This window comes from Myotis lucifugus, unplaced genomic scaffold (genome assembly GCF_000147115.1).
Source record: "Myotis lucifugus unplaced genomic scaffold, Myoluc2.0 scaffold_882, whole genome shotgun sequence".
NCBI classification, from domain to species: Eukaryota; Metazoa; Chordata; class Mammalia; order Chiroptera; family Vespertilionidae; genus Myotis; species Myotis lucifugus.
In genome coordinates, this window is record NW_005871930.1 from 26,257 (window position 1) to 54,019 (window position 27,763).

Consider the following 27,763-nt stretch of genomic DNA (forward strand, 5'->3'; position numbering starts at 1 on the left):
CGGTTACTCAACGAGCATTTATGGAACTTGTACCGCAGCCTGCGCTGGAGAGCCGTGTAGGGAACGAGCATTTATGGAACTTGTACCGCAGCCTGCGCTGGAGAAGGGAGAAGCCATGATACAGGGTGCTGAGTGCAGACCCCGGGTGGGGTGGTACAGGGCACGGAGGACACGGACCGCCCATGACCAGAGTGGCGGGCATGGGGTCATGGAGACAGACGTCACCGAAGGCTAGTCCCAAACACCTTCCAACCTCCGATGCAAGAACTCACCTGGTGGCCATGCAACAGGCACCGGGACTCCCGAGGCCTGCCCCACGGTCGGGGCCAGCAGAGAAGCCCCGAGTCTTTGGGCTCCAGTAACTGGGACTGTTTACCAATCGGGCATCTCACTGCCTTTTAAGGGCAAAAGTTAACTGTGCTGGAAACTAAGCCGCAAGCCTCGTTGTCAATAGAGATGCAAATGTCTTAACCCCCCACTGGTGAGGTGACTGGTGTCCTGTGAAATGCAAATGCCCTCAGCTGGGGACGGAACCTTAACCAGCTTTCTACCTAATTTATCAATTTCATCCCGAGAGTCCCTCCCGCCCCTCCCTTCCCACTGGCTGTGTGTGCAGGGCCGTGGCCTGCATTCCCGTGTGACTCCTCTGTCATCATCACGGTTCCCTGGTGAATGGATTCAAACACAAGTGCGACAGGTGCTCACTAGGTAACAGGTGTAGTGACACGGGTGCTGTCCACTGGGAAGACGGCATCGCTAGGTATTCCCGCCCCCAAGAGGATGTATGGGGGCGAAAGGAAGGATTGCACCTCAGCGCGCGCAGGCCTGGGAGCCTCGTGGCCGGGTTTGGCTGGACCAGAGCATTCCCTTTTATCCAACCAGCGATTGTGAGAGTCCCAACCTCACTGGTGTTTCTTTTTCTGAAGCCAGGTGTTGGGCCGCTCTGGCCAGTTTTTCTAGATCCCCAGCTGGAGAGCTGTGCCCTGGACCACGATGGAGGCTGGACAGCCGCCGCCGGTTCCTTTGTGGGCTGCATTCCCTGGGGAAGCCTCCGCGAGGCGGTTCCCTTTGGCTTCAGAGCGTCCAGTTCAGAACGCCCTGGATCGGAACAGTAGCAAGGGCAGCAGGTAAAAGTCCACACAGCATTTAACAATTCCTGTCCTAGCGGTTTGGCTCAGTGGATAGAGCCTCAGCCTGTGGACTGAAAGGTCCCAGCTTCGATTCCAGTCAAGGGCACATGCCCGGGTTGTGGGCTCGATCCCCAGTGGGGGGCGTGCAGGAGGCAGCTGATCCATCATTCTCATCACTGATGTTTCTATCTCTCTCTCCCTCTCCCTTCTGCTCTGAAATCAATAAAAATATATTAGAAGAAGGAGGAGGAGGAGGAGGAGGAGGAGGAGGAGGAGGAGGAAGGCCTGGTTAGGGGCCCGGAGAGTAGGAGCTGGGGAGGGTCAGGGGAGGGAAGGCACCTGGGTGAGCAGACGGCAGGTGGCCCGACTGCCCGGGCAAGCCCTCTGTCCCCATGGTCTTCACTATCTTCTGGGTGACCTTCCAACCTGTAGCCACTTGCCCCAGGGGTAGCCCAGCTGTCCTAGGGCTGAAGCAACCGTTTCCTCTCCCTCGGGCATCACACGCGGCATGTGGGCTCCTGCCTCTGGCCTCCTTCTGACCTGACCTCCTTCCCCTGAAAGCACCGTGGGCACCAGGTGTCCCCCCTGTTAGCGAGCAGCTCTCACTGCAAATCGGAGCAGTGCAGGCCGCCAGGAGCCTCCCGCTGACTTCACTCACACACACAGCCGAGAACTAGCCCCCGAGGGTGCCCGGAGGAGCGCGGCACACGGCGTGCACCACACAAGGATGCCAAGTCACATGGCGTGCACCACACGAGGACGCCAGGTCACACGGCGTGCACCACACGAGGACACCAGGTCACACGGCGTGCACCACACGAGGACACCAGGTCACACGGCGTGCACCACACGAGGACGCCAGGTCACACGGCGTGCACCACACGAGGACGCCAGGTCACACGGTGTGCACCGCACGAGGACGCCAGGTCACACGGCGTGCACCGCACGAGGACGCCACAGCAAGCAAGCTCGGGCGGGCGCCAGTGAAGCTTTAGGCTCAAGCTGAGCAGGGAAGTGATTGTGAAAGGCTCCTTGTCACGCCCGCAAGTCGTATGGAAAGCACCTGGGCTTCCTATCAGCTGTACTGAATGAAAGTTTGAAAACAGGTCCTAGATTTCCCCTTCAAGGGCCTCATCTCTGTCCCATTACTGTTTCTTTCGAGTCTGAGCGCCCCTCAGTGACCGTACAGCAGTTCAGAAGTGGATGCCAACTCATCAATCCTAAAGAAGTTTGCTAGGCTGGGGGCCGGGGAGGTGCAGAACAGAATTCTCATTTAGTCTGTTTGTGGCAATATTTGCAGTCACTTTAGGGTGTAGGAAATTGGTTGTTTTTAGCATGTGAGAAGCCACAGTTAAAGTGCTAACCGTTTTCCAATTGTCCGCCTGCTGCATTTGTTCGTGAGACGGTAAGGGGTCCGTGGCAGGAGGTCTCCTCATTCAGGAAGAGAATCCGGAGGGGATGAGCTGGTCACCACCCATTTCCCTGAGGATTCATGCTCGAGTTGTAAGTCATGGTTCAGAATTTAAAGGGAGCTGGAGAGAGCCTGTGGTCAAGCCGTCGGTGTTGGGAAATGCAGGACTCACATCTTCCCACAACCAGGTCAAAATGACACCTGGACACAGAACCACCCTCATTCAGAACCACCTGGATTCTAGCTGAATAGGGATTTAAAGAAGAAGCCACATAGAGACTGGTAGGAGGGACTGATACGCTGAAAGGGCTGGTCCCACGCCCACGTGAGGCAGATAAAAATCAAGAGGGAGCCCAGCCGGCATGGCTCAGTGGTTGAACATTGACCTATTGACCAGGAGGTCACGGTTCGATTCCCGGTCAGGGCACATGCCCAGGTTGCGGGCTCGATCCCCAGTGTGGGGCGTGCAGGAGGCATCCTATCAATGATTCTCTCCTCACTGATGTTTCTCTCTCTCTCTCTCTCTCTCTCTCTCTCTCTGTAATCAGTAAAAATATAGTTTTAAAAAAATAAGGAGGATATCTTGGCTGTGGAGGTGTCCCCCGACCCCCAGGCGCCCCAGCCCAGGGTTCCAGTGCCAGGAAGAAAATTCCCCATAAATTCTGGCTGTAAAAAACCAGCAAGGATATGACTGAGAGACATGGAGGCTGCTGGAGTCCCAGGTAGTTCCTCTTAAAGGGCCCAGGCATGGACTTACTCAGATTCACTCCCTCGGAGCTCCAGCACTGGGGCAGCAGCTGGACAGCACCAGGGCCATTCGGGGAGGAACTGAATGGATTACGTGCTCCAATCAAAGGACAGACAGTAGCTGAATAGGTAACTACAAGAGACTGACTTCAGAGCCAAAGACGCGTACAGAAGGCAAAGTGCGGAAAAAGAGGTTTCATAAAAATGAAAACAAACCAAAAGCTGGGGTAGCGATGCTTATACCAGACAAAATAGACATGAGAACAAAGTTGGCAGAAAGAGCTCAGCAAACATTGGCTGAATACACTGGGTTCTCTCTTTTGACCCCGCCCCTCCAGCCCACGTGGCTACTAGCCAGGAGGCAGCCAGCTCGGCCACCCGCCCATCCCCATTCCCGGTCATCGGGGGAAATAAGAGCCCAGGTTCCATCCCCTGAGCAGAATCTCTTTTATTAAAAAGATGATCTGTCACCACCCAGTTCCCTGGGACAGGAATGCCCTCCCTCATCGTGGGAGCTTACAAAGAGGTGGGAGGCACCGGGACCTTCCTGGGACTGTGGCCTCGCTCTGGTGACGAAGCACCTTGGTAAGAGAATCGGCACAGGGTTGTCCTTCATGCCAGCCACCCCCTCGCCCCTTTAAAGCGGAAGGACTGGGCCGTGAAATGAGTCCCGTGGCTGCTGGTCCCAGGCCCCTTGCCCTGCGGTGGTTCCCATCCCGGCGGCAGGGCTGGCCCAGGGCGGGCTCTCTGCCCGGGGAGTGGGCTGGCGGCAGGGGCGCTGGGCTCGGCTTCTGGCCCCGCACAGGCCCCGCCGAGCGGAAGCCCGGGGTCGGCAGCTGCGCTGGGAAGATCGTCTCTAGTTCTGGGCCGACTCCAGTTGGTTGAGTCGCTTGACGATCATGCGGTTGAGTTTCTTGAGCTCCTCTATGTCCCTCCCCTCAGCCGCCAGTCTCCTCGACACGTTGTCCATCTTGCTTCCGGTCTGAACTTCAAGATGGAAAACAGAATGTTACATGGGAGTCAGGGCCCCGCGTTGGTGCTCGGCTGAGCCCTGATCAGCCCTCTAGGCCAGTGGTCGGCAAACCACGGCTCGCGAGCCACATGCGGCTCTTTGGCCCCTTGTGTGTGGCTCTTCCACAAAATACCGGCTCCTCCACAAAATACCGACTTCTGCGCATGGGCCACGAAGTTTCAATCGCACTGTACGTGCGCGCCCGCACGTGGTATTTTGTGGAAGAGCCAATTAAACCACCAGCTACGAAGTAAGTGCGAGTAGGCGCCCCAGCAGTGAAGTGGGGGGAGTACTTACTGATGAGGAAGGTCACCAAGGCGACCAGCACCAGGCTGACCATCAGCGCGAGGACCAGCCCCAGGAAGAGCAGCCGGGAGCGCCCATCGCCCGAGCGAGTGCTGGCCTCCAGGGTCTTCTCCTCCGGCGCTAACACAGAACAACACCGTCACAGAGGCCCCCCCCCCCCTCACCGGTCAGCGGGACTGGCATCCCACCATCGGGGACCTAATCACTCTGCGGAGGTGTAGCCGGACAGTCACTGGGCCCCGGCTGCGGTCACCACTTGAGCCAGTTAAGCAGAGATGGGTTTGGCTTCCGTCCGTCCCTCCTGGGTCACCCCAACAGCCTTGCTTCCTAATCAAAGCAGCAGCACCTCCTTTTCCCGGGACTGGCTGCGGTTAGGACAGGTGAGAACTCTGAATGCTTTACAGTAGAGAAAAGTGAGATCTGGAGGAGCCTGGAGCAGCGGTAAATTGGCGCGGTGAGAGTTTCGAGTTTAGAGTTTAGAGTCCACATGAGGCAAAAGCCATGCGGCAACAAGGCCTGTGGGGGGTCGGCAGGCACGCGGGACCAGGTGAGGCCCAGCTCACCTGCAGGGGCCTTACGATGCACGGGGATGAGACACGCCCTCGGTGGTCGGCAGATTGCTTTGCTTTGCTTTCTCTCCCCCGCCTTTCATTCTAGCCCTTTAATGGGGCCATTCGTCATTTGTCAGGAGAAAATGACGTTGACCTTTTTGCCCAACAAAGTTTTACTGCTTTTAAAAACTAGATGGACGTGTGGAACATTTTCTCAGCCGTTCACCATGAAGGGAGAGGTGTCTGGGGAAGGGGGCGCCCCGGGGACCTGCCCGTGGTCGCCTCCTGGCCCAGCAGGGGCTTCTCAGACAAGAGCGCTCACTCAGAAGCCACGAAAGCCCACCGCCCGCCACGGGCTTTCAGGGCAAAAGCAAGTGTAGCCCAGTAGTCAGTGCATCTCTGAAGCAAGCATTTGAGGCCTCCCACCCTCCCTCCCATCCCCCCAGCCCAGGCGAGCAGCTGCTGTTCTCAGGGGCCGCAGAGCTGGGAGCCCTTGGGCCAGAGGGCACACGTACTGAGCAGATGCTGGGACCCCTCGGGGCAGAAGTTGAGTCTGTGCAGGTCGTTGATGGAGTCCACGACATACAGCTTCCTGTCCTCGGGGATGGGGATGCTGCGGGAGCCCGAGTCCCGGGGGGTGCGGTGCATGGTCCCTGGAAGGAAGCACCGCATCAGCCGAGAGCTGGAGGCTGGTCTAGCGCGTGGCTGGAGAGTGGCAGCCCGCGGGCAGCAGACAAGCCGGCAGAACCCCCCCCCCCCCACACACACACACACATAGTATTTCCAGCGGCAGGTCCGGGGAAGCCGTGCTTGTCCAGGGAAAACGTTTCCTTTGGGGACACCTTTGTACTGTCCTTTGCCCACCAGGAGGCTGCAGGGCTGTGCAGCGAGTGACTCCTACACCCTGCGTATCTGCACGCCCTCTCCTCCTCCTCCGGTTTCCCCGTCCTGCCTGTATTTTTCCTGCCCCACCCTTTTATTTTGTAATCTCTCTATATAAAAGCCTAAGCGACCATTTGACCATTCAACCATTCGACCAGTAGCTAGGATGTGCACTGACCACCAGGGGGCAGACGCTCAATGCACAGGCATGGAAACATGGGACAGACGGATGAATCTCAGAGGGAAGGAGGAAGCGGGGAGGGCAGGAAGAGATTAACCAAAGATCTTATATGCCCACCAGAGGCCCGGTGGGGGTCCCTTGGCCTGGCCTGCGGGGGATCGGGCGAAACTGGCAGGTCGACATCCCCCAAGGGGTCCCGGATTGTGAGAGGCTGCAGGAAGCGCAAGGGTAACAATTGGTGGCTCTGAGGCCCCTTTGTTCGAGATCATCGCTCCATGCACTGGGCCTTTAGTTGATTATAAAATATTTCCCTTTCATCACACTGTTCACATTGTGGTGAGATGACTCAAATCCTTTGTGTACAAAGATTATGTCTAAACATCGGGGAAGAGCAAAGGCAGCTAGCTCATCCTAAGAGGAGAAAAGGACTGTAAACCTTTCTAATCACAGAGGTTTCCACACGGGCGTCATGTTCATGTTCTCCCTCAAGACAGCATCTGAGTCTCCACCTAAAACGTGCTCCTTTTTTCCTTCTTATTGAATGTATTGGGGTGACACCGGCTAACACAGTTATACAGGGTCAGGTGCTCAATTCCACAGCACGTCACCTGGGCACTGGCTTGCGTGTTCGCCACCCCAGTCAAGTCTCCCTCCATCACCGCTTATCTCCCTATACCTTCCTGCACCTCCCCTGCCCCCCGCCCCCCAGCAGTCACCACACTGTTGTCCATGTCCGTGAGTTTTTCCTTTCCTTTTCTGTTCAATCCCTCCCCCTGCCTCCCCCCCCCCCCCCCAGCTGTCAGCCTGCTCTCTCTCTCTCTAAGTCTGTCTCTGTTTGGCTTGTTGGTTCATTTTGTTCATTAGCTTCCACCTATGAGTGCGATCACGTGGTACTTGTCTTTCTCTGACTGGCTTATTATTTCACTTGGCATAATGCTCTCCAGGCCCCTCGTGCTGTCGCAAAGGGTGAGACTTCCTTCCCTTTGCAGCTGAGTGCTGCTTCGCTGTGTGAATGTCCGCAGCGTTTTCATCTGCAGACGGGCACTGGGCTGCTCCCGGATCCTGGCTGCTGTGACGGTTCTGCAGCCACTGGAGGTGGCGGTGGTCCTCGGGACAAACCTGAGAAGCCGAGACCTCAGAGAGGAACCCTGCGGCCTGGGAAGCGATCCAGGGCCTCTGAGGTGTCCCCGAGCTTCCTCAGACGGAGGCCACGGACATCACACGGCCTTTTCAGGTGGAGGGACACGCCACAGGTAATATTCCCTGAAGACAGCAAGACTTCACGCAGCACTGAAAGCCCGAACGGACTAAAGGTCTATTTTAAGATGCTCTCTGGTAGACAGAGGCCTTGTGGCCTTTGAATTAATTATGTGAAAAGAAGGCACCCGGCTGGTGTGGCTCAGTGGTTGAGGTTGACCGATGAACCAGGAGGTCACGGTTCAGTTCCTGGTCAGGGCACGTGCTCGAGTTGCGGGCTCGATTCCCAGTAGGGGGCGTGCAGGAGGCAGCCCACCGATGAGTCTCTCTCATTATTGGTGTTTTTATCTCTCTCTCCCTCTCCCTTCTTCTCTCTGAAAACCAATAAAAACATATTTAAAATACCTCTGCTCTTTACAAAAGTGAAAGGAACATCATATAGAACAAAGGGGCTCAGAGCCGTCCACTGTTACCCTTTTACAGATGAAACCCAGTCCTGACTGATGTCATGGTCACAGGTCTCTAAACCATGCCTCTAGGAATGTTTTAGACTTTATTGCCTCTTTATACTTTATTGTCCCAAAGGCTGGTGTTTGGTGAGGAGTAGAGTTTGTGTGAGTCACATCGAGGATCATCACTCCACACTCGGCTCCTATTTTAGGCGTGTGACTCAGGGAGATGCATTTGCTTCGCGTTGGGATCTGACTTCATATCCTGGACCCCGAGCTCCTCCCCCAGGGATGTAATTACTGTGCTTACATCTCAGACGGGCTTCATCGGGCGTTTGCAAAGCAGAGGACCAGCTAGAAAACCGTGACCACAAAAACCGCCTGCAGACCAGAGCAGCTCGTAAAATCTCCACATTCCTGGCCTGGCTACAGACTCAAAGGGTGACCCAGAACCACACCAACCCCCACAGCGCGGGGACAGGCACAGAGCGAGCCCTACGTGCTCCGAGGGGAAGGGTCGCCGTGTGGAAAGACGCTGTCTCCAGGCATTTCTACATGAACTGCAGCGAGCGAATGGCAAATCAAGAATCAGCAGAGATGCAGCAGCATGGATGGAACTGGAGAGCATTATGCTAAGTGAAATAAGCCAGGCAGTGAAAGAAAAATACCACATATCTCACTCATTTATGGAAAATAAAGAACATTATAACCTAATGAACAAAAAGATAGATACAGAGGCAGAGAAGCGTGGAACAGACTGTCAAATTACAGCGGGAAGTCTGGGGAGTGTGTGTCGGAGGGTAAGAGATCAATCGAAGGACTTATATGCATGTATATAAGCATAACCAATGGACACAAGACACTGGGGGTCGGGTGGGGTAAGGGCATGCACTGGGGAGTAGGGGAGGCTGGGGGTAGGTCAATGGGGAAAAAAAGGAGACATATGTACTACTATTTGTAATACTTTAAACAAGAAAAAAAATTAAACATTGAGTAAAAAAAAAAAAAGAATCAGCAGAAAAAGCTGTGTTGGGTGTGTGTGTGGCCGCCAAGATCCTGGGTGGGACTCGCCAATACACAGACACAGGGTCACGTGCCCTAACACGGCCCGCAGCTGTCCGACCCCGGCTCCTGCTCGCTTTGCTTCTCCACACGAGCGCATCTGGGAAGGACCGGAGGGCAGGGGAAGCAGCCACTAAATTCTGCATCCCCAGCGGGCCCTCCTCCCTCCTCCCGGGGGCACGGAACCCCCTCCAGTCCTTGGGCTGACACCTGTAAGTGGTTCCCTCCGCTTTTGGTCACGCTAACAGCTGACAGTTGAGTCTGTCACGTGGGAATGCTTTGACTGCCCACAAAGGAAGACTGTGGCAAAGCTAGTTGTCGAGGAAAAATGGGTTTGCTGTCGTCTATATTTTCCCACAGGCCCTTGGCATCAAAGCCCGCAAGTAACTCGCTCACGCTGTTGCCCGATGTCGGAATGGCTGTGCCGGCTGGATGCGGAGCCAACAGGGAGCTCAGGGAGGGAGTCACTGACTCCTCCTGTGGTTCTGTTTCAGAGCCTCTGCCTGGTCACATTCAGTCTCGGTCATTTCTCTCCGAAGCTGGAAGCACAGAGCACATGCAGCCACAGGCACCGCAGCAAGAAGCCACCTTCCCTCTCAGTAGTGTCATCGCATGCACATTACTTACAAACACAGCTCTCACTGCTAGGTCAGCAGGAAAGAAAGTCCCAGCTACTCAGAGGCGACGACAAGGAATCTGTCTGGAAATGCGAGTCCTCCCGCGGCCTCCCCCCGCGCGGGCCCTGCCAGGCCGCACGCCCGCCGGAGCCGCTGCCCGGCATTGGGTGGTGACCCGAGCAGCAGGCGGCTCCAGGCCCGACTCCCTCCGGTGCCCCAGGGTTAGTAACTGAGCCGCCGAACCCAAGCTGGAGAGAGAGCAGCACGGGGCGCGCACTGAGAGGCTCTTACTGAAGTTGATGTCCTTATTTGGCCGCTGTGACCCTGGGGGCCGGCCCGTCTCCAGCAGGGCGGCCGGCGCGCTCCCCGAGACAAACATCCGAGCTGAGCAGGCTGCCGCCACGGCCGGGCTAGCACAGGCCTCTGCCCAGCAGTGCAGGGGGCAGGCCAAGGTGACATTGGAACTAGTGGTGGCAGGAGGACTGCGGGCGCTGCTGGGAGCTACCGCGGCGGCGAGGGGAGGAGTGTGGCCGCACACCCACCAGGGCAGGCAATGGAAGCACTTGTCTCACCACCGTCCTTTGCAAAGGCTGAGCTCTGAGCTCGCTCTCTCTCTCTCTTTCTCTCTCTCTCTCTCTCTCTCTCTCACACACACACACACACAGTCAAGCAGCTCTGCCCCCTGCTGGACACGGGAGGAGCCGCAGTGAGAGATCAACAAGCCCAAAGCCTACCTGCCCAGCAGGGGTAAGGGCTGGGAGGTAACAGGATAGCAGGTTTTAGAGTCCGACCTCCCATTGCTGGGCGCAGACAGACACAGGACGTCCCTGGAACACACATCAGGAACGTTTGCGTCACAAAATTTCTGGTGCATCTACATTCAGTTTGGACCCCCCTCTACCTTCAGGGTAAAGGAATGGTGTTTTCTTTCTTTTTTTAAAAAAATATTTTTATTGATTTCAGAGAGGAAGAGGGAGAGAAACTTCAATGAGAAAGAATCATTGATCGGCTGCCTCCTGCACGCCCCCTACTGGGATCGAGCCTGCAACCTGGGCATGTGCCCTTGACTGGAATCAAACCTGGGACCCTTGTCGGAAGGCCAATGCTCTTTCCATTGAGCCACACCGGCCAGAGCAGGATGGCATTTCCTTAAGTGTCATCTATACGTAGGATCAATTCAAAAGCACACTTTATATGAAAAAGTGATGTTCGATTTCTTAACAAGTGAAAACGCTTAACTATTGTGCTGTTTTAACACCAATCTCCAAGCGACCTGCTCTGCCTCAAGCCCTTGTCCTTTGAAGAGGTGGTCTATGGAGCCACTGTCTGTTTGCTCGATCCAGGACCTGACCACCCGCCCCCAACCAGAGGCATTACCCCGCCTCGGGAGGAGATGGAGACCAAGCAGTTCCTCAGCCCTATTCGGGGCTCCACCAGGGGAGAGGGTGAGCTTCATAGGCTGTGACTGGTCAGACATCTGGAGAACTGAGTTCAAAGCAAGAGATCCAAGGGCAGGTGCCACTATGCAAGGTCACTCCGGCAGTTTCATGTACAGCCCAGTGCACATAGCACGCTCACTCCTTCCATGAAGCTCACTCCTTCCGACGCGAAGAACCACCCCAGCAGCCACGCAGCCAGTCCTCAGTCAGGAGCCGAATCCGAGGGATTTCCACCGGTTTTCACGTTTCCCTCCTCCCCCCCTCCCCTTCCCACCTCGTCATTTTGCCCTCTGCATGCACCTCAGTTCCATAAACAATGTTTCCTCGAATAGAGAAGAAGCACATTAGTGTGAAAAGACCTTTATTTGGGAATGGAGAGCGCGGAGCCTCACAACAGGCGCAGTTAGTGTCACGGTCACAGGTGCTGGCCCCACAGCTGGGCCGACTTCCCTTCGTGGGTCCCAGTGATCAGGCAAAAGCATCAGCTTCCACTTACAGTTAAAAACACAGCAGCTTTTCCAGAAAAAACTAGCTGCCAAAATTGTCTCCAGAACTCATTTGTCTAAGATCTGAAATGCCTTGTAATATCTGTATCATTAAATCAATGTCTGACACACCACAGTATGTAGAGTTCATCTTGGCTAATAGTTTTCTTATGAAATACCCTATTTTTGCTTCCTCATAAATAGACAAAAATGACCAAACATCACAAACACCTTCTTCATGGTTTACTGATATTTACAGAGAAAAGTCCATAATCAGAACTCACAGTTGCAATCTATACATTAAATTATAAGTAATCGAACCCCTGCTACAAAAGCTATCTATGTTGACCCACGATAAAAACTGTCTACAGAGTTTAAATACATGAGAAATTACAAAAGAAGGAACCGGGGACCAGGAAGTGGTCTTCGCGTGTGAATCTAGAACTCTCCCACGTCTGCTCTCTTGTCGCGACATTTGCTCCGAGCTTTTGTTCGGGCTTTGAAGGCTGCGGAATTATATAAATGCTGGAATGGAGACAGGAAAACACGCGTGACCCACAGGCTTAGAAAGGCTTACAAAATATTAAAAAATAAGAGAGAAATGAACTAATTTGACCCTATAAGTATTTTATGTTTATAAAACACACACATACAAAAAGAACAAGGGGGAAATCAACACATATAATAGTGGCTATCTATATTAGGAAAATTCCAGTGAAAAGAGTAAAAAGGAAAAAAAGTGCACCAACACTGAATCTGATCAAGGAAAAGTCGAATCATGAACGTGGAAAAAAATTCCAACCATGCCGTCAATCACAAAACATATGACGAAGTTCCATTTTAGTACCAAGTAGACTGACAAGTTCTTTACACATGAAACCCCTGCTGTGGAGTGTGGCAGCTCTGTGCTCTGCCCGGCTGGATGCCACTCCAAATGGTAGAGGAACTAGAAGGTAACTGGCAATGGGGTCAGAGCCATGCCCAGCCCTGGGCTCCCACACAAGGACTTGCTCCAAAAATAATGCGAAAGGAAAAAGTATGTGGAAATATCAGTATTTATTAAAAACCCAACCACCAAAGATGTGGTCATAAAAAATGATTTAAAATTCTAAAAAAATATACAATTAAGCATGTCACACCTATTAGGATGGCTTATTTATTTATATATTTTCACTGATTTCAGAGAAAAAGGGAGTGGGAGTAGGATAGCTTACTTGAGAGAGAGAGAGAGAGAGAGCACGGCTGCTGTGGCTCAGTGTTTGAGCGTCAATCTATGAACCAGGTGGTCATGGACACAAGTCTGGGTTGCAGGCTTGATCCCCAGTGTGGGGTGTGCAGGAGGCAGCCGGTCAATGATTGGCTCTCATCTTTGATGTTTCTATCTCTCTCTCTCCCTCTCCCTTCCTCTCTGAAATCAATAAAAATGTATTTTAAAAAAGTATTTAAAAATGTCACCAAGGGTTACATTATTTTAAAAAAGAGAGAGAGAATCACAGTGCTGGTCAGGGAGCAGGGATAGACCTCATATATTGCCGTGAGAATGCAAAAGGGGCAGCTGCTATAGAAAAGCAGGGCCATTTCTTAAAAAGTTAAACATAGAATTACCATATGGCCCAGCACTCCCACGCCTAAGCATAGACCTGAACGCACTGAGAACAGGTGCTCCAACAAACCTACACAATGTCCACAGCAGCTACACAGGGACAACGGGACAAGTGGGCACAGCCCCATGTCCATCAGCTGCTGCAGCACACACGCGTGTCACACATGGGGACGGAGGGCTGAGGCAGGGGCCCTGCCACACCTGTGATGAACCTGTGCAACGGGCTGCTGTGAGGAGAGCCGGCAGGAAGCCATGGAGCACTCCAGCACTGGGGGTGTGTGTGTGTGTGAAGGCTTCATGGTTCTCCTTTTGAGGAGATGAAATGTTCTGGGACTGGGCAGGGGTGTGGCTGGGCAACACTGAATACACCAATGCCACTGGATTACCCACTTTCCAATAGTCTGTTACGTAACGGGAATTTACCCCAGGGAAAAGGAAGAATGTACTCGGGAATTCTGGACTGTTAGCAGGAGGAATGAATTGCTAGTTCATGGGCTCTTTAGCTTCCTCATCGTAAAATGAGCCTGGTACTTGCTCAGTGATCTGGCACCAAAGAAGCATTGTGTTAATATTTATCCTTTAATTAAAAAACTTCACAGAAAAGAGAACAAAATGAAAATAACGCCTCCGCTAGGATAACAGGATATGGGCGAGAAGTCTGTGTCTGAGCCCCGCACTCTCCACGCGGTTCAGCGTCCGCTTCCGGAGCCTGGTCTGCACCAGGGAGAACTGCCCAGGCCCCGCCAAGCCCGTCCCCTGCAGAACAGCGCACAGCGCCGTGCGGGGGCAGCTCTGAGGCCGTGAGCAGGGAATAACACCTACCCTTTCGAAGCGGGAGATCTTCATCGTCTTCAGCGTGGCAGCATCGAGCATCACCGGGGGCCCCAGTTCAAACACGTGGCGAAGGAATTCGTTCGCCTTTGGTGAAGGAAAAGGGCGACAGGCTCGGGTGAGCTCAGCTGTTCTGCTACAGAGAGCGGGTCTGACGGGGCAGGTGTGCGAGGGGTAGCTGTGCACTGGGTCACGACGGCCCTCTCACTAGGAGACCCTGCTCCCAAGGCCTTGAACCTGGAGCTACGCCCCCCCGTTTCCACAAAGATCTCGGTGCTCTCCGGGGACACAGACGGAGCCACGGGACACGTTCCCTGTCCTGGCATGTCCCCCTCCGTGTCCCGCTCTGTGTCACGTCTGTACGTGGCGAGAGCATTCCGCACACTCACTCCCCGCATAGCCATTAGCAGCCACCTCCCAAGCTCCCCAACTGAAGGGCAAGCAGAAGCCGCCGCTCACCTGCAGGTGGTACTGCAGGCCGGAGCCCAGGACCTCCTTGAACGTGTCGTAGGTGTGCTTCTTGACCCAGCAGTCCATGTACATGCGCTCAGGACCAAACTTAACCGTTTCTGTTGGAAAATCCCGATCCTGGCCGACAGGAAAACCAAAATTGTAAAAGGAAATAAAAGGCTGAAGAGACCCCACACCAACACAGTTCCCAACACACACACACACACACACACACACACACACACACACCCCGAGATCCGTGAAGGTGTGGTGTGCGGACGCAGAAGCACTGCCCGCCCCCCTGCCCCCCCTGAGGCAGGGTTTCTCTGGGTGGCAGACCTGCAGGCACCGCTCAGTGTGGGTGACCTGTAACGGCAGCCACACTGTTGTGCACGTTTTCAATTTCAACGCCACTCAACCAACCTGAAGAAAAGTCAAGTATCTGTACTGGCAGAAACTGCAGGGCATCTGGTTTCTAGAGTTACAGATATTGAGGGATACACACTCTTCCCACATCCGGAGCCTGTGGCTGCTCTGTGGCTACATACTCAGATACGGGAGTAGTCTTGATACTCAGGGCTACCACCACCCTGATGAGAACAAGATGAGTCCTCAGCTGGATGTCTGCTCAAGTGAGCCTTGTTTTAGAGATAAAACCCAGAGGAAGTTTCATTAACCCCAAGTGTAGATCCTAGGGTCGGGGTGGGGAACCTCCTTTCTGCCAGGGGCCCCGTGGGTACTTATCACACCATTCACTTCCCATAATTCACTCCACATGAACGTGTGCTGCTGGACAAGCGCCTGGATTTACTGACTTGCCAGTCCCGCCTGCGGTGGCCTCGGCAGGGCCAGGCCCAGTGGTTTCACGGGCCTTGGAGGGCCCCCCGGCCGGACCTCCCACCCCCGTCCTCGAGGAGCTCTATGGCACTTGCAGCCGAGGTTTTACTGCTAGAGCACAGGCTACAGCGAGGAAAGCAGCCCGGCTGCTGCATGAGCCAGGAACCGCCACACGGGCCCGAGTGGACCCGAGCACCTGTGCCAGCTCCCATTCTAGTCTCACAGGAGGTCGGCTGAATGGCTCTGGCGATGCACTTAGTAAAGAACCACCTGCATAGCCAAGACGTACTTTTATCTGCACACACACACACGGGCACACGCACACACACGTCATTGGACTGTGGTCCATGCTAAGACGGCCTTTTGCCGACAGCGCACCTGCCCCAGCCATTCCAACCCCGAACTTTCCAGAGCCACGTGCCTGCCAGGCAGACGGCAGAGGCCAGAGCAGGGCCCGGAGCATCAGACAACGGCTTTAAGGTCTTGTTAAAACGCTGGACTTTGTTATTTCAGCTTTTAGGGCCTTCAAGCTCCTGAGGGGCAGGCGGTAAGTCACCCTTCACACAGAAGCACCACCCTAAGTGCGTCTGTGCTGAGTACCACTGCTTACGTCACGGCCAAGTACACCCCAGTGAAGTAATTCCTATCACTACTAAAATGTTTAACTGCTTAAACTTAATAAAGAATGCCTTACACATCAGATTAAATTTTTCTTTGTTGAAAAAGTAGAAGTCTTGCCTGGCCAGTGTTGCTTAGGGGTTGAGCACCAAACTATGAACCAGGGGGTCAAGGTTTGATTCCCGGTCACAGCGCATGCCCAGGTGGTGTGCTCGACCCCTAGTGGGGGGCAGTCGATCCATGATTCTCTCTCATCATTGATGTTTCTCTCTCTCTCCCTTCCTCTCTGAAATCAATGAAAATATATTTTTAAAAAGAAAGAAAAACAGAAGTCTTCATTTCTGTTGTTGAAAACCCACTCAGTATCGAAATGAGAGAATTGTTTTGGTCACAGGTGAGGTTCAGTGACCCACCGCCCCTCTGGCCGGAACTCTGCCGGCACCCGGCTCACCTCCACGGCCCGCAGCACGTCCCTGAACACCGACCGCTGCTTCCGCTTGTCCACTTTGGCCCGGTGCTTATTGCCGTCGGTCGCCAGGGCCCTCAGCATCTCGGTCAGAGACTCCATGTCCTCGTAAAGGAAGTCCTGCGGGGACACACTGGGTGAGTGCGACTGGTTCCTCCCCGCCTGCCCCCGCGTCCTCCGGAGCCGGCAGCCCACGTGGCAGACGCCCAGCAGTGCTGCCCAAAACACAAACCTCGCGCTGCTTTGCTGCTACGGGCACACAGAAACACTCATTCTCATGCAGGATTTACCCAGAAATCCTGGCCACAAGATGGCAGATCCCACTCATCAACTAAAATCCCCTCCCAAGCACAGCCAGGCGCACCGGAAAGGCTGCTCCTGCTGCCTCAGACGGAGCTGGGGCTCAGGGCCGGCGGAGTCAGGCGCACGCACATCCGTTCACCCTGTCCTTTCTCGTCCCCACATTCCCAGGCGTCCAGAGATCCATCCCAAGCTAAGCAGCCCGGGAGCCTTTTAAAGCACCTGGTGTATGACGCACTGGCATGTTTCCAACAGGCACGAAGCGTCTACCCACACGCACCCAGGCGACCACCCGCGAAGGGAAGAAGGCGTTTCAATCCCACTGGGCGGGAGCCCCAACACGACCACGAGGTGCTGCTCCAGAGCCGACGGGGGCGCCCTGCGACAGTGCCAGTGGCTGCCCTCCCATGAAGCTCTTTATTCCGGGTGGTGGTTTTTACTGTTGATCCTATCACACGCATCCCCATCTCTCCTCCTCTGCCGCCCGCGTGTTCTTATCCCCTAGTTCTATCTTACAACCACGTTAAAAACTAAGAGATGAGCGGAAGTTATCTAGTTGACCCAAACGAGAGCAGACACTTCGGGAAGAGAAGGTGCGCGACCCCAGTTCTGCTATGAACGCCTGGTTAGCATTTCCTAACGCGCGGCAATAATCATTTAACATCCTATTCAAACGAGCAGCTCTTTTGGGCATTCTTCAAACTGTGTATATAATTGTTTAATCTCGAAAGTACAAATGTGATTTCTTTTAATATCTGGAATAAAAAAGAATATTACACTGCTGGGAAATGAGGTTGAAACTAAAATAATAGGCATTCTAACTTGCAAGCACATATTTTCTTATTGTCGATATTTTAGAGATTGAATATCATCCACTGTTCTAACAAATGTTTTCTTCAAATGTTCCAATTCAGCCTCCTATGTCTGAGTTAGCTGGAGACAACACCCATTAAGACTCGTATCTAGAAAAGCAATTACCAAAGCGGATGAGGTAGTAAAGCAGATCAAAGTTATATTGATCTGTTTTAAATCCCAATAAATCCGACTCCATCTTAACAAGACGGCAACAGTCTTGGTTGCTGGAGTAAGTACATTCAGGCACCAGCAGTTTCCTGCGTATGTCACCAACTACGTGTTTTTTTATAGTATTGTCAAAAAAAGAGAATGTATGAAAGATTTTAAATACATGTGGAAGAATAAAGCTGCAAGTAAGAAAGCTACGCATCCCTTAGTTTGTCCTAAGAACCAGGGACCCAGCAGGGGGTCTCAGCACTCGCACCCCCCGGAGGCCAGTCTCTCGGCTCCCAGGCGGTCAGCACTGCGGGGGCCCGTTTCATCCCCGTCCACAGCCGGCTCCGGGTGACTCAGCGCCACACGCTTGCGGAGAGGCCCTTCATGAATATCAACACTCTTCACCGGCTCCTAGTCAGTTCACGGACACCCTCCAACCCCCACCTCCACCACTCACTCCTTTCAAAACGCTTATTCACTTCCTCATCAAAGGAACAAACGAAACGCTCGGTTCTATTGCAGAAGCCGGTGCACTTGTGTCCCGGACAAGGGCTTGGGCCCGATGAAACCCTCAGGCTCTCGCACGTTCACTAGGCAGGGACCTAGGATGTGCAGAGTTCCACAAACCAACTCAACGTGTGTAACTGCATTCGTGGTTCGTTCACTCTAAGAAGCAGTTGGAGAGGGAAGAGGTGAGCTTGTCTGGCAGAGAGGAACCAAGGTTAGACGCGATGGCGGTGGCTGGGCCTGCGGTTAGGGAGCCGTTCACTTGCTGGGCAACAGCAGCCTGATCACTCAACCGAGTCGTTTCTCACGGAGAATCCTGAGCCACTGACAGCACAACCCCTCCTCCTCCCTCCCACCTGCTCTCCTTCAGAAAGAGGAGGCGGGGCAGGAAGGGCACTTCCCAGACATAAGCTTCCAGTCTAAACATCTTTAACCCAGGCCGACGGGATGTGCAGGACGAGGGCCCAGAGCAGTGCGAGTCTCAGTGGGTTACTCACTGTTAGTAACTCAACCGCACGTTTCATTCTGGAAACAGTCTTTCTCCTTAAATTAAAGACCTAGTAAGTAAGTAACCCAAGATTGACACTGAGGTCAGGAGCAGGGTGGCCAACTGCCCCGTCAGCCTGAGACGGGGTGTCCAAGGCACAGGACTCTGAGTGCGGAACCGGGACACTTCAGGACGGTGGGCGCCTGTCAGATCCCACCCCCCGCCACCCGGAGCCGACCGTGGTGGTGACACCCATGAGACGATGGGGGGCCCGTCTAAAGGGCCAGGTCTGTTTGCACCGTTAGTCAAACAGCAGTGACTGAACCCACCTGATCCCAAACCTGTGCTGACTTAACAGATCACCCACCATTTGTCTAACACCCATGATGAAGCGTCATGCCTGCAGCACCTCGATGTGCCCGCAGCCCCGAGTGCAGACGCGTGCTCCCCACGTAGGAGCACCCGAGCCTCCGGCAGCAGACCGCACAGTGGGGTGCAAGGGACTCCCTCCCGAAGCTGCCCTGCCCACCCTCTGGTTTCCGGGTTGCAAGCATCACATGGCCGCTGCCGAGACGCAGGCGATGGGCCACCAGGGCTCCCTGGGGCCGGGCTCCGGTCCCCCCACTGGCCCAGGAGGGTGCTCGCCGGTACTCACGCTCTCCATGCCCCGGGCCAGTTCCAACAGCAGCGCCAAGGTCTCCCCGGCCGCGATCCTCATGTTCACGTCGTCCGAAGACAGGAGGCTCGGGAGCTTATGGAAATGCCTAGAAAACAGGCAGTCGTCACACTGTGAACATAAACGATGTCGTCGATAAACGCGCTTATGAAACCTGAGGCCAATGACACGTACGTCTCCAGCCTCTTCTTCAGCTCGCTGGCGGGGCAGATGGTGAGCAGCAGCGCCCACGCCAGGAGCGCGCTGACGGGGAGCCCGCTGCTGGGGCCGCTGCCGAGGACCAGGGCGTCCTTCTCCTTGAGGCCGGCCTTGGAGAAGAGGCTCTCCAGGCAGTCCAGGGCCGCGTACAGCTCCTAGCGCGAGAACAGAGCCGGTGAGCCTCCCAAATGAGAAACGGGAAGGGAGCTGCAGCCAAAGGCTCTCTACTCACAGTGATGTCGTCCGTGGCAACGAAACAGCAAACGCCAAAGCACGTGGCACACTAAAAAAAAAAAATAATAATAATAAATAAATATATACACACACACACATACATATACAGACATTAATGTCTGCCATTTTGTATTAATTCTACATCTTCCTGCTGTTATAATTCAACGTGAACATTTTCTCAACTGCACGCCCACATCAGGGCCCAACACAGTGTCAGACAGGAGACGGCAGGACAAGACTAAGGGAAGGGCTGGGTTTGGCTCAAGCCCTGCTACCGAACTCTGACGTCAGGAACTCGAGTCACCGCTTTCGTTCCCTATCGGATCTTTGCAAACTTCAATTCCAATCAAAGACACACGAGGCTTGGCATTTGGGATAAAGAAAACTACTTTCCCTATTAAAAACCTTTAATTTATTGTTATTTTTTAAAGCTACCTGTATGTTTTCTATAGCTGCCGTAACAAATTTAGTGGCTTGAAGCAACACAAATTTATTCTCTTATAGATCTGGAAGGCCGCAGTCTGAAATTGGATTTTCTAAAATCAAGGTGTGGGCAGGGCTGCGCTCCTTCTGGAGGCGCTAGGGGAGAACCTGTTTCCTGGCTTTTCTAGCTCCGAGAGTTGCCTGCATCCCTCTGTCATGGCCCCCGGGCATCACTGCAACTTTCCCCTTTCATCACCACATCCACTACCTCTATTAAAAACCTTTAAATCATTAAGTTTGCTATAGGTTTTTAAAATCATTTATATGCATTTGTTTTAATGTAGAGTTTACTATGAAAACTTCTAAAAAATAAATCAACTTTCAAAAAAATAAGCAACCAGCAGCAGAAATCTCATGAAACTTAAGTAATCATCCTCCAACTTTTCCCCTAAAGAAGCATTTCATTAACTCAGATTTTTCTTATTTCGGAACATGCTGAAAAGAGGCTGGGAGCCCTGTAACTGCCTTTTGTTGGAGGAAGGGAAGCCCCTCCAGGCAGTGAGACTCCTTCCCCCCTTTCCTCTGGGCTGTCACTGGACTCCCTCCTGCTGTCCCAGGGTCACGAGGGCTGGTCTCCCAGGTCTCGCTCACACCCAGGTGTCGCCCAAACCAACCAACACGTGCAAATCCCTCAGACTCACTGTTTGCCTCGCCTGGATGCTAGCTGTTCCGTCGCAAATGATTTTCTTCAGGATCGGTCCCAGGGTCTTCAAAACCTCTTCACTTTCGATCCCGGGGCCCAGCTGAACGCAAAGGACAGACGCCAGGGCTGCGGCTGCGCGCTGCTCGTCGCTCTTCCCTGCGGGGGAAGCCAGGAGACAACTGCGATGAGTGCTTCCAAGGACCAACGTATGAAGGCAGCGACTTCCCAATCCATCCCGCCGTGGATGGGACCCGTAGCACTCAGGTCGTGCTCCATCACAGACGGGCTCTGACACGAGTGGTAACCCAGTGTGAAGCCAGAGCTCAGCTCTGGACACAGACTCTGCTCGAATCCTAGACCCACTGCTCAGCCACGATCGCCACCTCATCCCTCTTCTGAGGGCAACAGACCCTTCCTGTGACCTGCAGGGGGACGCCGACCTGCGGGAGTGCTGTCACAGTTCAGACAATAAGGACCCTCCAGCCGGGTGACCTTCCCAACCCTCCCTGCACCCCCAGGCGAGGGCACCAGCCCCGACTTCCTCTCCCGAGCATGGCAGGTGCACCAGCCCACGGGGCCAAGGAAACTCGCAGGGGCCCCAGTGGGATGAAAACCAAAGCTCTTTCAACCACAGAAATACATTCTATAAAGGTAGATGTAAATTAATTCTTTTGAGAACTGGATACACAGAAGGATCTGGGCATATTTTGAACTTAGGTTATCACCTGATAAACTGAAAATGGGTAAAATATGCAGGTTGGAATGGAATTGCTAAAGGTCACCTAGCCCAGCTACCTCATAGGAGACAGTTTCCATGGAAACACCTTTAACAAAGCCATTGTAGCATCCGAAACAGTTGGCTCTATAAGGACAGCTCTAACAAAGTTCCATGAGCTTCGACAGTCTCCGCCCGGGCCTCCTCTATGCTGCATGAGTGAGTTAGGCAAAGCGCTCCAACCCCAGCAGGACCCAGCTCCCCCCGAGGCAGTGAGAATAAGGAACGGAGCGCATCTCATTCAATTCAGAGGAGCACGTGTGCTTCCCACATGGTTTGTGCTGGAAATATTTTGTTAATCAAGTCATAATAATGAAAGGTAATGATCTTCATAACGTTTTCACTTGGCAAAATGAGTAAGGTGGCAGCCCCAAATCTTGTCAATTTTGGTGGTTCCTAAAATTGAAAAGTCTGGTAATGCCAGACTTACTCTTTAAGGTCTTTCTTTATTCTTAAAGGTCCCATGATTATGACAATATGAATTCTAGAATCTCTACTATAAAGTCCTAGAACTCAAATATCCCAAGGGGTAACCTGAAAATGACATCAGCCACAGGCACGGCTGTTTTAAATAAGTACAAGGGAAATAAGCTAGAAAATTAGGGTCCTTTTTCAATTTTAGGAAAATAAAAAATGGCTTTTTTAACGCTAGCTTTAGCTGACATCTGACCCTGTTCCCAGCCTTTCTGCTCCCCATGACAACAGCACCCCTGGTCTGATACGACAGGACGACAACCCCAGCATCCGAGCTCCAGGCTGTTACCGCAGACAACACGGAGCTTCTAGGGAGTCTGGCTTCGAGCTGAACAGCGTGCGTTCCTGACAACGGGAGCTGCAGGGCAGGCCGTCTCCAGGGCCGTGACGGGGCACGGCAGAGAGGGAGCCCGGCCGGCGCTCCGACGCCAGGACAGTACCTTTCTTCAGGCAGCGCTCGATGCTGTCGGTCAGAGTCATCCTTCTTTCCAGGAGGAACTCGGAGAGCAGCTTGGAAGCCAGGGCGCTCCGCAGGCCCTCGAGGGCCGCCTGCCTGGTCTTGGCGCTGTTGGGAACAAGTGCCGTCAGTGACTGTCAAACTGAGCTTGTCTCCCCTCCTGCATTTTTTGTTTATAGATTTAAAAAATCTAATTGTCATCAGCTCTAAACATTTTTTAATAACATACTTTTCATCTACACTCACCTTATTACACAAAAGATTCTAAGCTGCTCTAGATCACAGCATTTTCCTGTTTATAGTTTAAAACCACAACTTTAAATGACCACATGGTATTTTATAATTTCAATGGGCAGGACATGCTCTGCTGTATTACATATTCCATGAATACCCTCCACATTTAAAGTAAACGCACATCTTACTTAACACTACAAAAGCCTCGAGTTCCTGTCCCATCCCCTGGGCTTTTAATTCCGTTGGTTTTAAGCGAGTTCTAGAGCCACTGGGAAGTAGGAAAATGACTAGCTTCATATTTTTCATGACCCTAACAAAACTGTGACCAAGAGGCTTACAGGAAAAGTCCAGCTGTCCTTTCTAGAACATTAACTCTTAATTCAACACACCCAAAGTCAGGCTGCAGTCAGACACAGTGACGGGCATTATGCTAGAACAGTGGTTCTCAACCCTCCTAATGCCGCGACCCTTTAATACAGTTCCTCATGTTGTGGTGACCCCCAACCATAAAATTACTTTCGTTGCTACTTCATAGCTGTAATTTTGCTACTGTTATGAATCATCATGTAAATATCTGATATGCAGGATGTATTTTCATTGTTACAAATTGAACGTAATTAAAGCATAGTGATTAATCACAAAAACAATATGTCATTATAGATGTGTTTTCCGATGGTCTTAGGCGACCCCTGTGAAAGGGTCGTTCGACTCCCAAAGGGGTCACGACCCACAGGTTGAGAACCGCTGTGCTAGAACAAACACTAATCGGAGTCAATCTAAATTCTAAGGCACGTTTCTACCCACATCCAAAGTCCAAAGAAACAAGAATCATTTAGACATCCAATCAAGCTTAGAATCACACAGACCACAGTGTTAAGTCAGAGGCCTGCCCACGGGCACAGAGGGTGCTGACGGACAGCCCACCGGGAGTCTCAGTGCGCTCTACCTCTTATCCAGGGTCAGGTCAATGAAGCCCTTCAGCTTGTACTCCAAGTCCTCTTGCGTCCCTTCCTCATCCAGGACTTCTGGTCCTAGGGAACAACAGGGACCAGGCAGCCGCTGTCAGTCAAGTGGCAGGAGAGCAGCTGGGGACAGTGCTAACACACCTTGGGCACAAGAACCCCCCACCAAAAGCATCGGCCTGAACTGCCAACGGAATGGAAAAGGCATACCGTCTTCAGCAAAACTGGAAGGATCGCTGTAACCACTGCAGTGGCTCATGGTTTCAATCGATGCATCCTCGTCACTGAACGGTTGAATATTTCGATGCTGGCCACCTGGGAAGTCAACAAAGGTGGAGGTAAGAAACTTTGCAGCCATCGATGCAAATATTTAACTTGAGAATCTTAGTAGTTACTTAAGGGGAATCCAGTCATAAAAACCCAAAACTTATTTAAGAAAACATGATTATGTTATAAAAGAACACACAAATATTTCTAAAATGAGTCAATTCACCTAATATGTACTTCTGAGCATGAACAATTTACAATATCCATCAACTTCAGAAATACATCAATCATCTGACCAGCAGCTCCAGATGACAGATGAAAAAACTACTTCCTAACCACAACCTCAAATCAGGAAGACAATGAAAATAGATCCAGAAATAAACTATGATATCATAGGTCATCATAAGACCAAGACAAACATATTTTCCAACAAGTATGACTTGGGAAACAATAACTGGTGAATGGGTTTTTTTGGATACACATGTCCTAAGTGAAGGAATTTAAGGAGTTACAGGATGGTAGTTTTATAGATGTTAAGTTTTATAGATGATATATCAAATACCAAAACTTCCATTTTAAGCCTTTTTTCCCTCTGAACTGAGATGGGGAAAAAAGGCTTAAAATGGAAGTTTTGGTATCTGATATAGCCTGTTAGATAAATTACCTGTAAAAGAAAGGTTCTAACATAAGCAACGGTTTAAAAAGATCAGTGCTGTTACTAAAAAATAAAATCTCCTTTTTTAAACTAGAATCTGTCAACTTCATTAACCTAAGTAATAAATCCATATTCCTAGTCATTGTGTTTTGTAGGAATTTCATATTAATAACAGGATTGCCCAGTCATGAATTACATTGAGCAAGGAGCTCAAATAACCCCCAAATTCTGCCCCAAAGTGGCCTCGAGCCCGTTTCCTTATCAGATTGCCAAAAAACATGTGACACTGACTACCCTAAGGTAAGTTTTAAAGAAATCCTCTACATGTAAGTCGCTTGTTGTTGGGTTGTTTATTTTTAATGGTGTTGTCCTTTTTGTAAAAATCAAAACAGAGAACTTAGCAGATTTTTCTATCATCAGAGGAAGTAGCCTTCCAATGTGCTTGCTACCCTAAAGGGAATAAACTGCCAATCAAAACAGTAAGCCATAAGAAATAAGCAATGCAGCCAAGACCTCAAAACTTCTTAATCAGAGTGCTTAGGGCAAGAATAAACAAATAAACAAAGACCTATGACATCACTCTCTATTTCTGGATCTTCATTTGTTTCCAGGATGTGAAGTCATGGCAACAGCCGAGTCATCTGCTTAACTTTTACTAACATTTATTCACCAATTTACAATTTTCATATTCAGCCTATTTCTTATCTGTCAAGAAGACTATTCCTAGGCAGGATTTACAGAGCTCCTGTCTCTAAGTTTCCCACGACTTAAAGGGAACAGAGATTTTTTTAAAAATCAAGGAAAAGAACCCTATATGAATGCCTAATATCTAAGTCAGACTCACCCACCTTGTGACCCTAAGTGCCATTAATGAGGTGCAACTATAGACGCAAGGGCCTTCCTTCTTAGGGAGCTTACTCACTAACAAGGTGTTGTTTTCCCCTAAAAATGCTCTCTTCAAAGTAAGTGCTATCACAAGTATGCACACCTGCATAATAGATCAATTTTATTACCTTCCTACAGCCCTCCACTAACTTTGGAAAATCCATTGATCTCAGAGAGGAAGGGAGAGGGAGAGATAATGATGACAGAGAATCATTGATCGGCTGCTTCCTGTACCGCCCTTATTTGGGATTGAGCCTGCAACCTGGGCATGTGCCCTGGCGTGAAATGAACTGTGACCTCCTGGTTCATAGGTTGACACTCAACCACCGAGCAACATTGGCCGGGCAGAAGTTGGTTATCTTATCTTGATTGTACATGTAAAGATCTCAAATGAACCCCATTTCTTCTAGATGCCATTTAAAAAGACCAATCAAGTAAGTGGTTTGTAAGTACAAGTGTCTGACAATTTCCCATCTCGTCTACTAACTATTATTTATTCATTTATTTACTAAATAAGAAGTACATTAACATGGAACCAAATTAAAATTTTTAAAAAGCCAATCTCACCTCACAACCCCCTCTCCAGAGGCCGTGTCAAGTCGCAGATATTCAAAGCAAGCAGTCTTACAGACTAACCAGTCCTTCCCAGCTCACTGTGCTGTGTAAGCACCCTTTCCACGGAGAGTCATCGAAAAGGCAGCAGCAGGAAGACTGGCCATCCCATTAGGTGCCAGGAAGGAAGGAGGTCCCACCGGAAGCCCCAGACGGGAATACAGGGTTGGTGATGATTCCAGGCCATTAGCAACAACCCCACCGGATCCCAATGGCTTCAGCTGGCCGCTTCCCCATGATTTGGGCCATCAACAAAAGGCAAACTTAAATAAAATAAGGACCTTCAGGACGGAAGGAAAATGTTTCCTTCAGAGGAAAAGCTGAACCACAAAAGGTTCAGAGGGATCCTGTTCACAGGGAGCAACCAGATGCCACCAACTCGTCATGTATCTTACACTTTGGTGATCAAGAATGAACTCGAGGAACATCAAGAGCATCCAAACCAAATGAAGAGCGAGAGAAAGAAAAGGGGGAAATGCATTCATAGTAACCCCTTCCGAGTGTCAACTATTCAATGTCCAGCCCACGATCACCAGCTTTCCTGCTAGAAACCTCCGGGAAAACCTTTCAAAGCCGGTTCCAATCATCCCCAACAAGAAAACGCACTGATGAAAAGGATCATTCTGAGGACCAGAGTGGCAACTATGTTGACAAATTTCTAAGGACCACAAGCCTCTCCCATGCGATAGACTGAGGGTATTCCGATACTTAACTTCAAGCCTTCAAACAAGAACCAAACGAGACGGCTTGCCCAGTGAGCTGTGCGCTTAGTGTGGGGTCGAGGAGGGGCTTTCTGCTTGAAGCCCTTTTGTTTTAACTGTGTAACTGGCCGCAGAGAATCAAAAGTCCAGTTAGGCAGCTACCCATCCCGGAAAAGCTGCCCGCTGTGCGGCGGGGACACACAGGAAACTAAACTTTCGGCCAAGTGCAACCTGAGCTCCCCGCACCTCCCCTCGGGGCTCGGAGCGGAGAACCTCCAGGACAAAGGAGAACGTGGCTCTGCCCCGGGGCGGGCAGGTCCCTCCCCCGGTCGCGGTGCGGCGCGGTGGGGGAGGGGGAGGTTTCTGCAGGTGGCACTTCGGGGTCGGGGCAAACCCGGGCTGGGACAGTGACCCCCCACCCACCCCCACCCCCACCCCCACCCCCACCCCCAGGCGCCCGCGCCCCCGCCCCCGCCTGGCCAGGTGCGCACGCGGGAGGCGGGAGAAGGGAGCGGGAGGGGAGGCACATGGGCGCCTCTGCGTCACCCCGGCTCCAGCGCCCGAGGCCGGGCCGCGTGACCCAAGGGCCCGTCCAGACCCGGCAGACGTTTGGCATTCCCAGCAGGTCCACGTCGGCGCAGGCGGCCAAAGGCGACCCGTGACAGCAGGGGCGCACCCCCGGCTCTGCCCCACCCCGGGGAGTGGGCGCGCTGAGCAGGCACCGGCCTCTGAGGACACTTCCCCCCCTCGATCAGCGCCCAGTCACCCCGACCCCAGCCCGCTCTCGGGCCCAAGGACCCATTGCCCCCCCCCCTCCCGGCCCCCACCGCCAGTGCCCAAGAGTTCGGAGCGCACGCCAGCTCCAAATCGCGCGAGGCGCGGTCCCCCGAAAGCACGCTGGGAGTCGTAGTTCGCTAGCCCTGCCAGG

General features: G+C 52.3%; 2 protein-coding genes across 5 annotated transcripts in view; both read right to left on the bottom strand.

Moving 5' to 3' along the window:
• Positions 1–3,718: 3,718 nt before the first annotated feature.
• Positions 3,719–10,173, bottom strand: LSMEM1 (leucine rich single-pass membrane protein 1). 2 transcript variants are annotated; one of them, XM_006106677.3, is made up of 4 exons: positions 9,837–10,173; positions 5,673–5,810; positions 4,598–4,726; positions 3,719–4,275 (listed from the first exon to the last, which is right to left on the bottom strand). In XM_006106677.3, exons 1-4 carry the CDS (start codon positions 9,922–9,924, stop codon positions 4,145–4,147), a joined length of 486 nt encoding a protein of 161 aa, XP_006106739.1. In that variant the 5' UTR covers positions 9,925–10,173; the 3' UTR covers positions 3,719–4,144. The 2 variants fall into 2 exon arrangements, with proteins under 2 accessions (XP_006106739.1, XP_006106740.1); XM_006106678.2 differs by lacking the exon at positions 9,837–10,173 and adding an exon at positions 9,556–9,817.
• A 1,155-nt stretch (positions 10,174–11,328) lies between these two features.
• The window catches only part of IFRD1 (interferon related developmental regulator 1), a 17,589-nt gene continuing 1,154 nt past the window's right edge, over positions 11,329–27,763 (bottom strand). For 2 of the 3 annotated variants that reach the window (XM_014448622.2, XM_023747452.1), the window contains 11 exons: positions 23,926–24,030; positions 23,700–23,784; positions 22,503–22,627; positions 20,812–20,969; positions 19,686–19,736; positions 19,430–19,608; positions 19,235–19,343; positions 16,260–16,394; positions 14,363–14,491; positions 13,895–13,990; positions 11,329–11,994 (listed from right to left, as the gene is read on the bottom strand). In XM_014448622.2, coding sequence (XP_014304108.1) covers positions 11,908–11,994; positions 13,895–13,990; positions 14,363–14,491; positions 16,260–16,394; positions 19,235–19,343; positions 19,430–19,608; positions 19,686–19,736; positions 20,812–20,969; positions 22,503–22,627; positions 23,700–23,784; positions 23,926–23,974 — 1,203 coding nt within the window. In that variant the 5' untranslated portion in view covers positions 23,975–24,030 and the 3' untranslated portion in view covers positions 11,329–11,907. Of the gene's footprint in view, positions 11,995–13,894; positions 13,991–14,362; positions 14,492–16,259; positions 16,395–19,234; positions 19,344–19,429; positions 19,609–19,685; positions 19,737–20,811; positions 20,970–22,502; positions 22,628–23,699; positions 23,785–23,925; positions 24,031–26,089; positions 27,250–27,763 lie in introns of those variants that run through there. The other variant, XM_006106679.3, reaches the window with a different exon arrangement.

Excerpts from the sequence above, each read along its gene's own strand:
- LSMEM1 (XM_006106677.3), bottom strand. The coding sequence starts at position 9,924 with ATGTTTGTCTCGGGGAGCGCGCCGGCCGCCCTGCTGGAGACGGGCCGG. Across the intron at positions 5,811-9,836 it reads AAATAAGGACATCAACTTCA|GGACCATGCACCGCACCCCC; the intron begins GTAAGAGCCTCT and ends GCTTCCTTCCAG. Across the intron at positions 4,727-5,672 it reads GGGGTCCCAGCATCTGCTCA|CGCCGGAGGAGAAGACCCTG; the intron begins GTACGTGTGCCC and ends GTTCTGTGTTAG.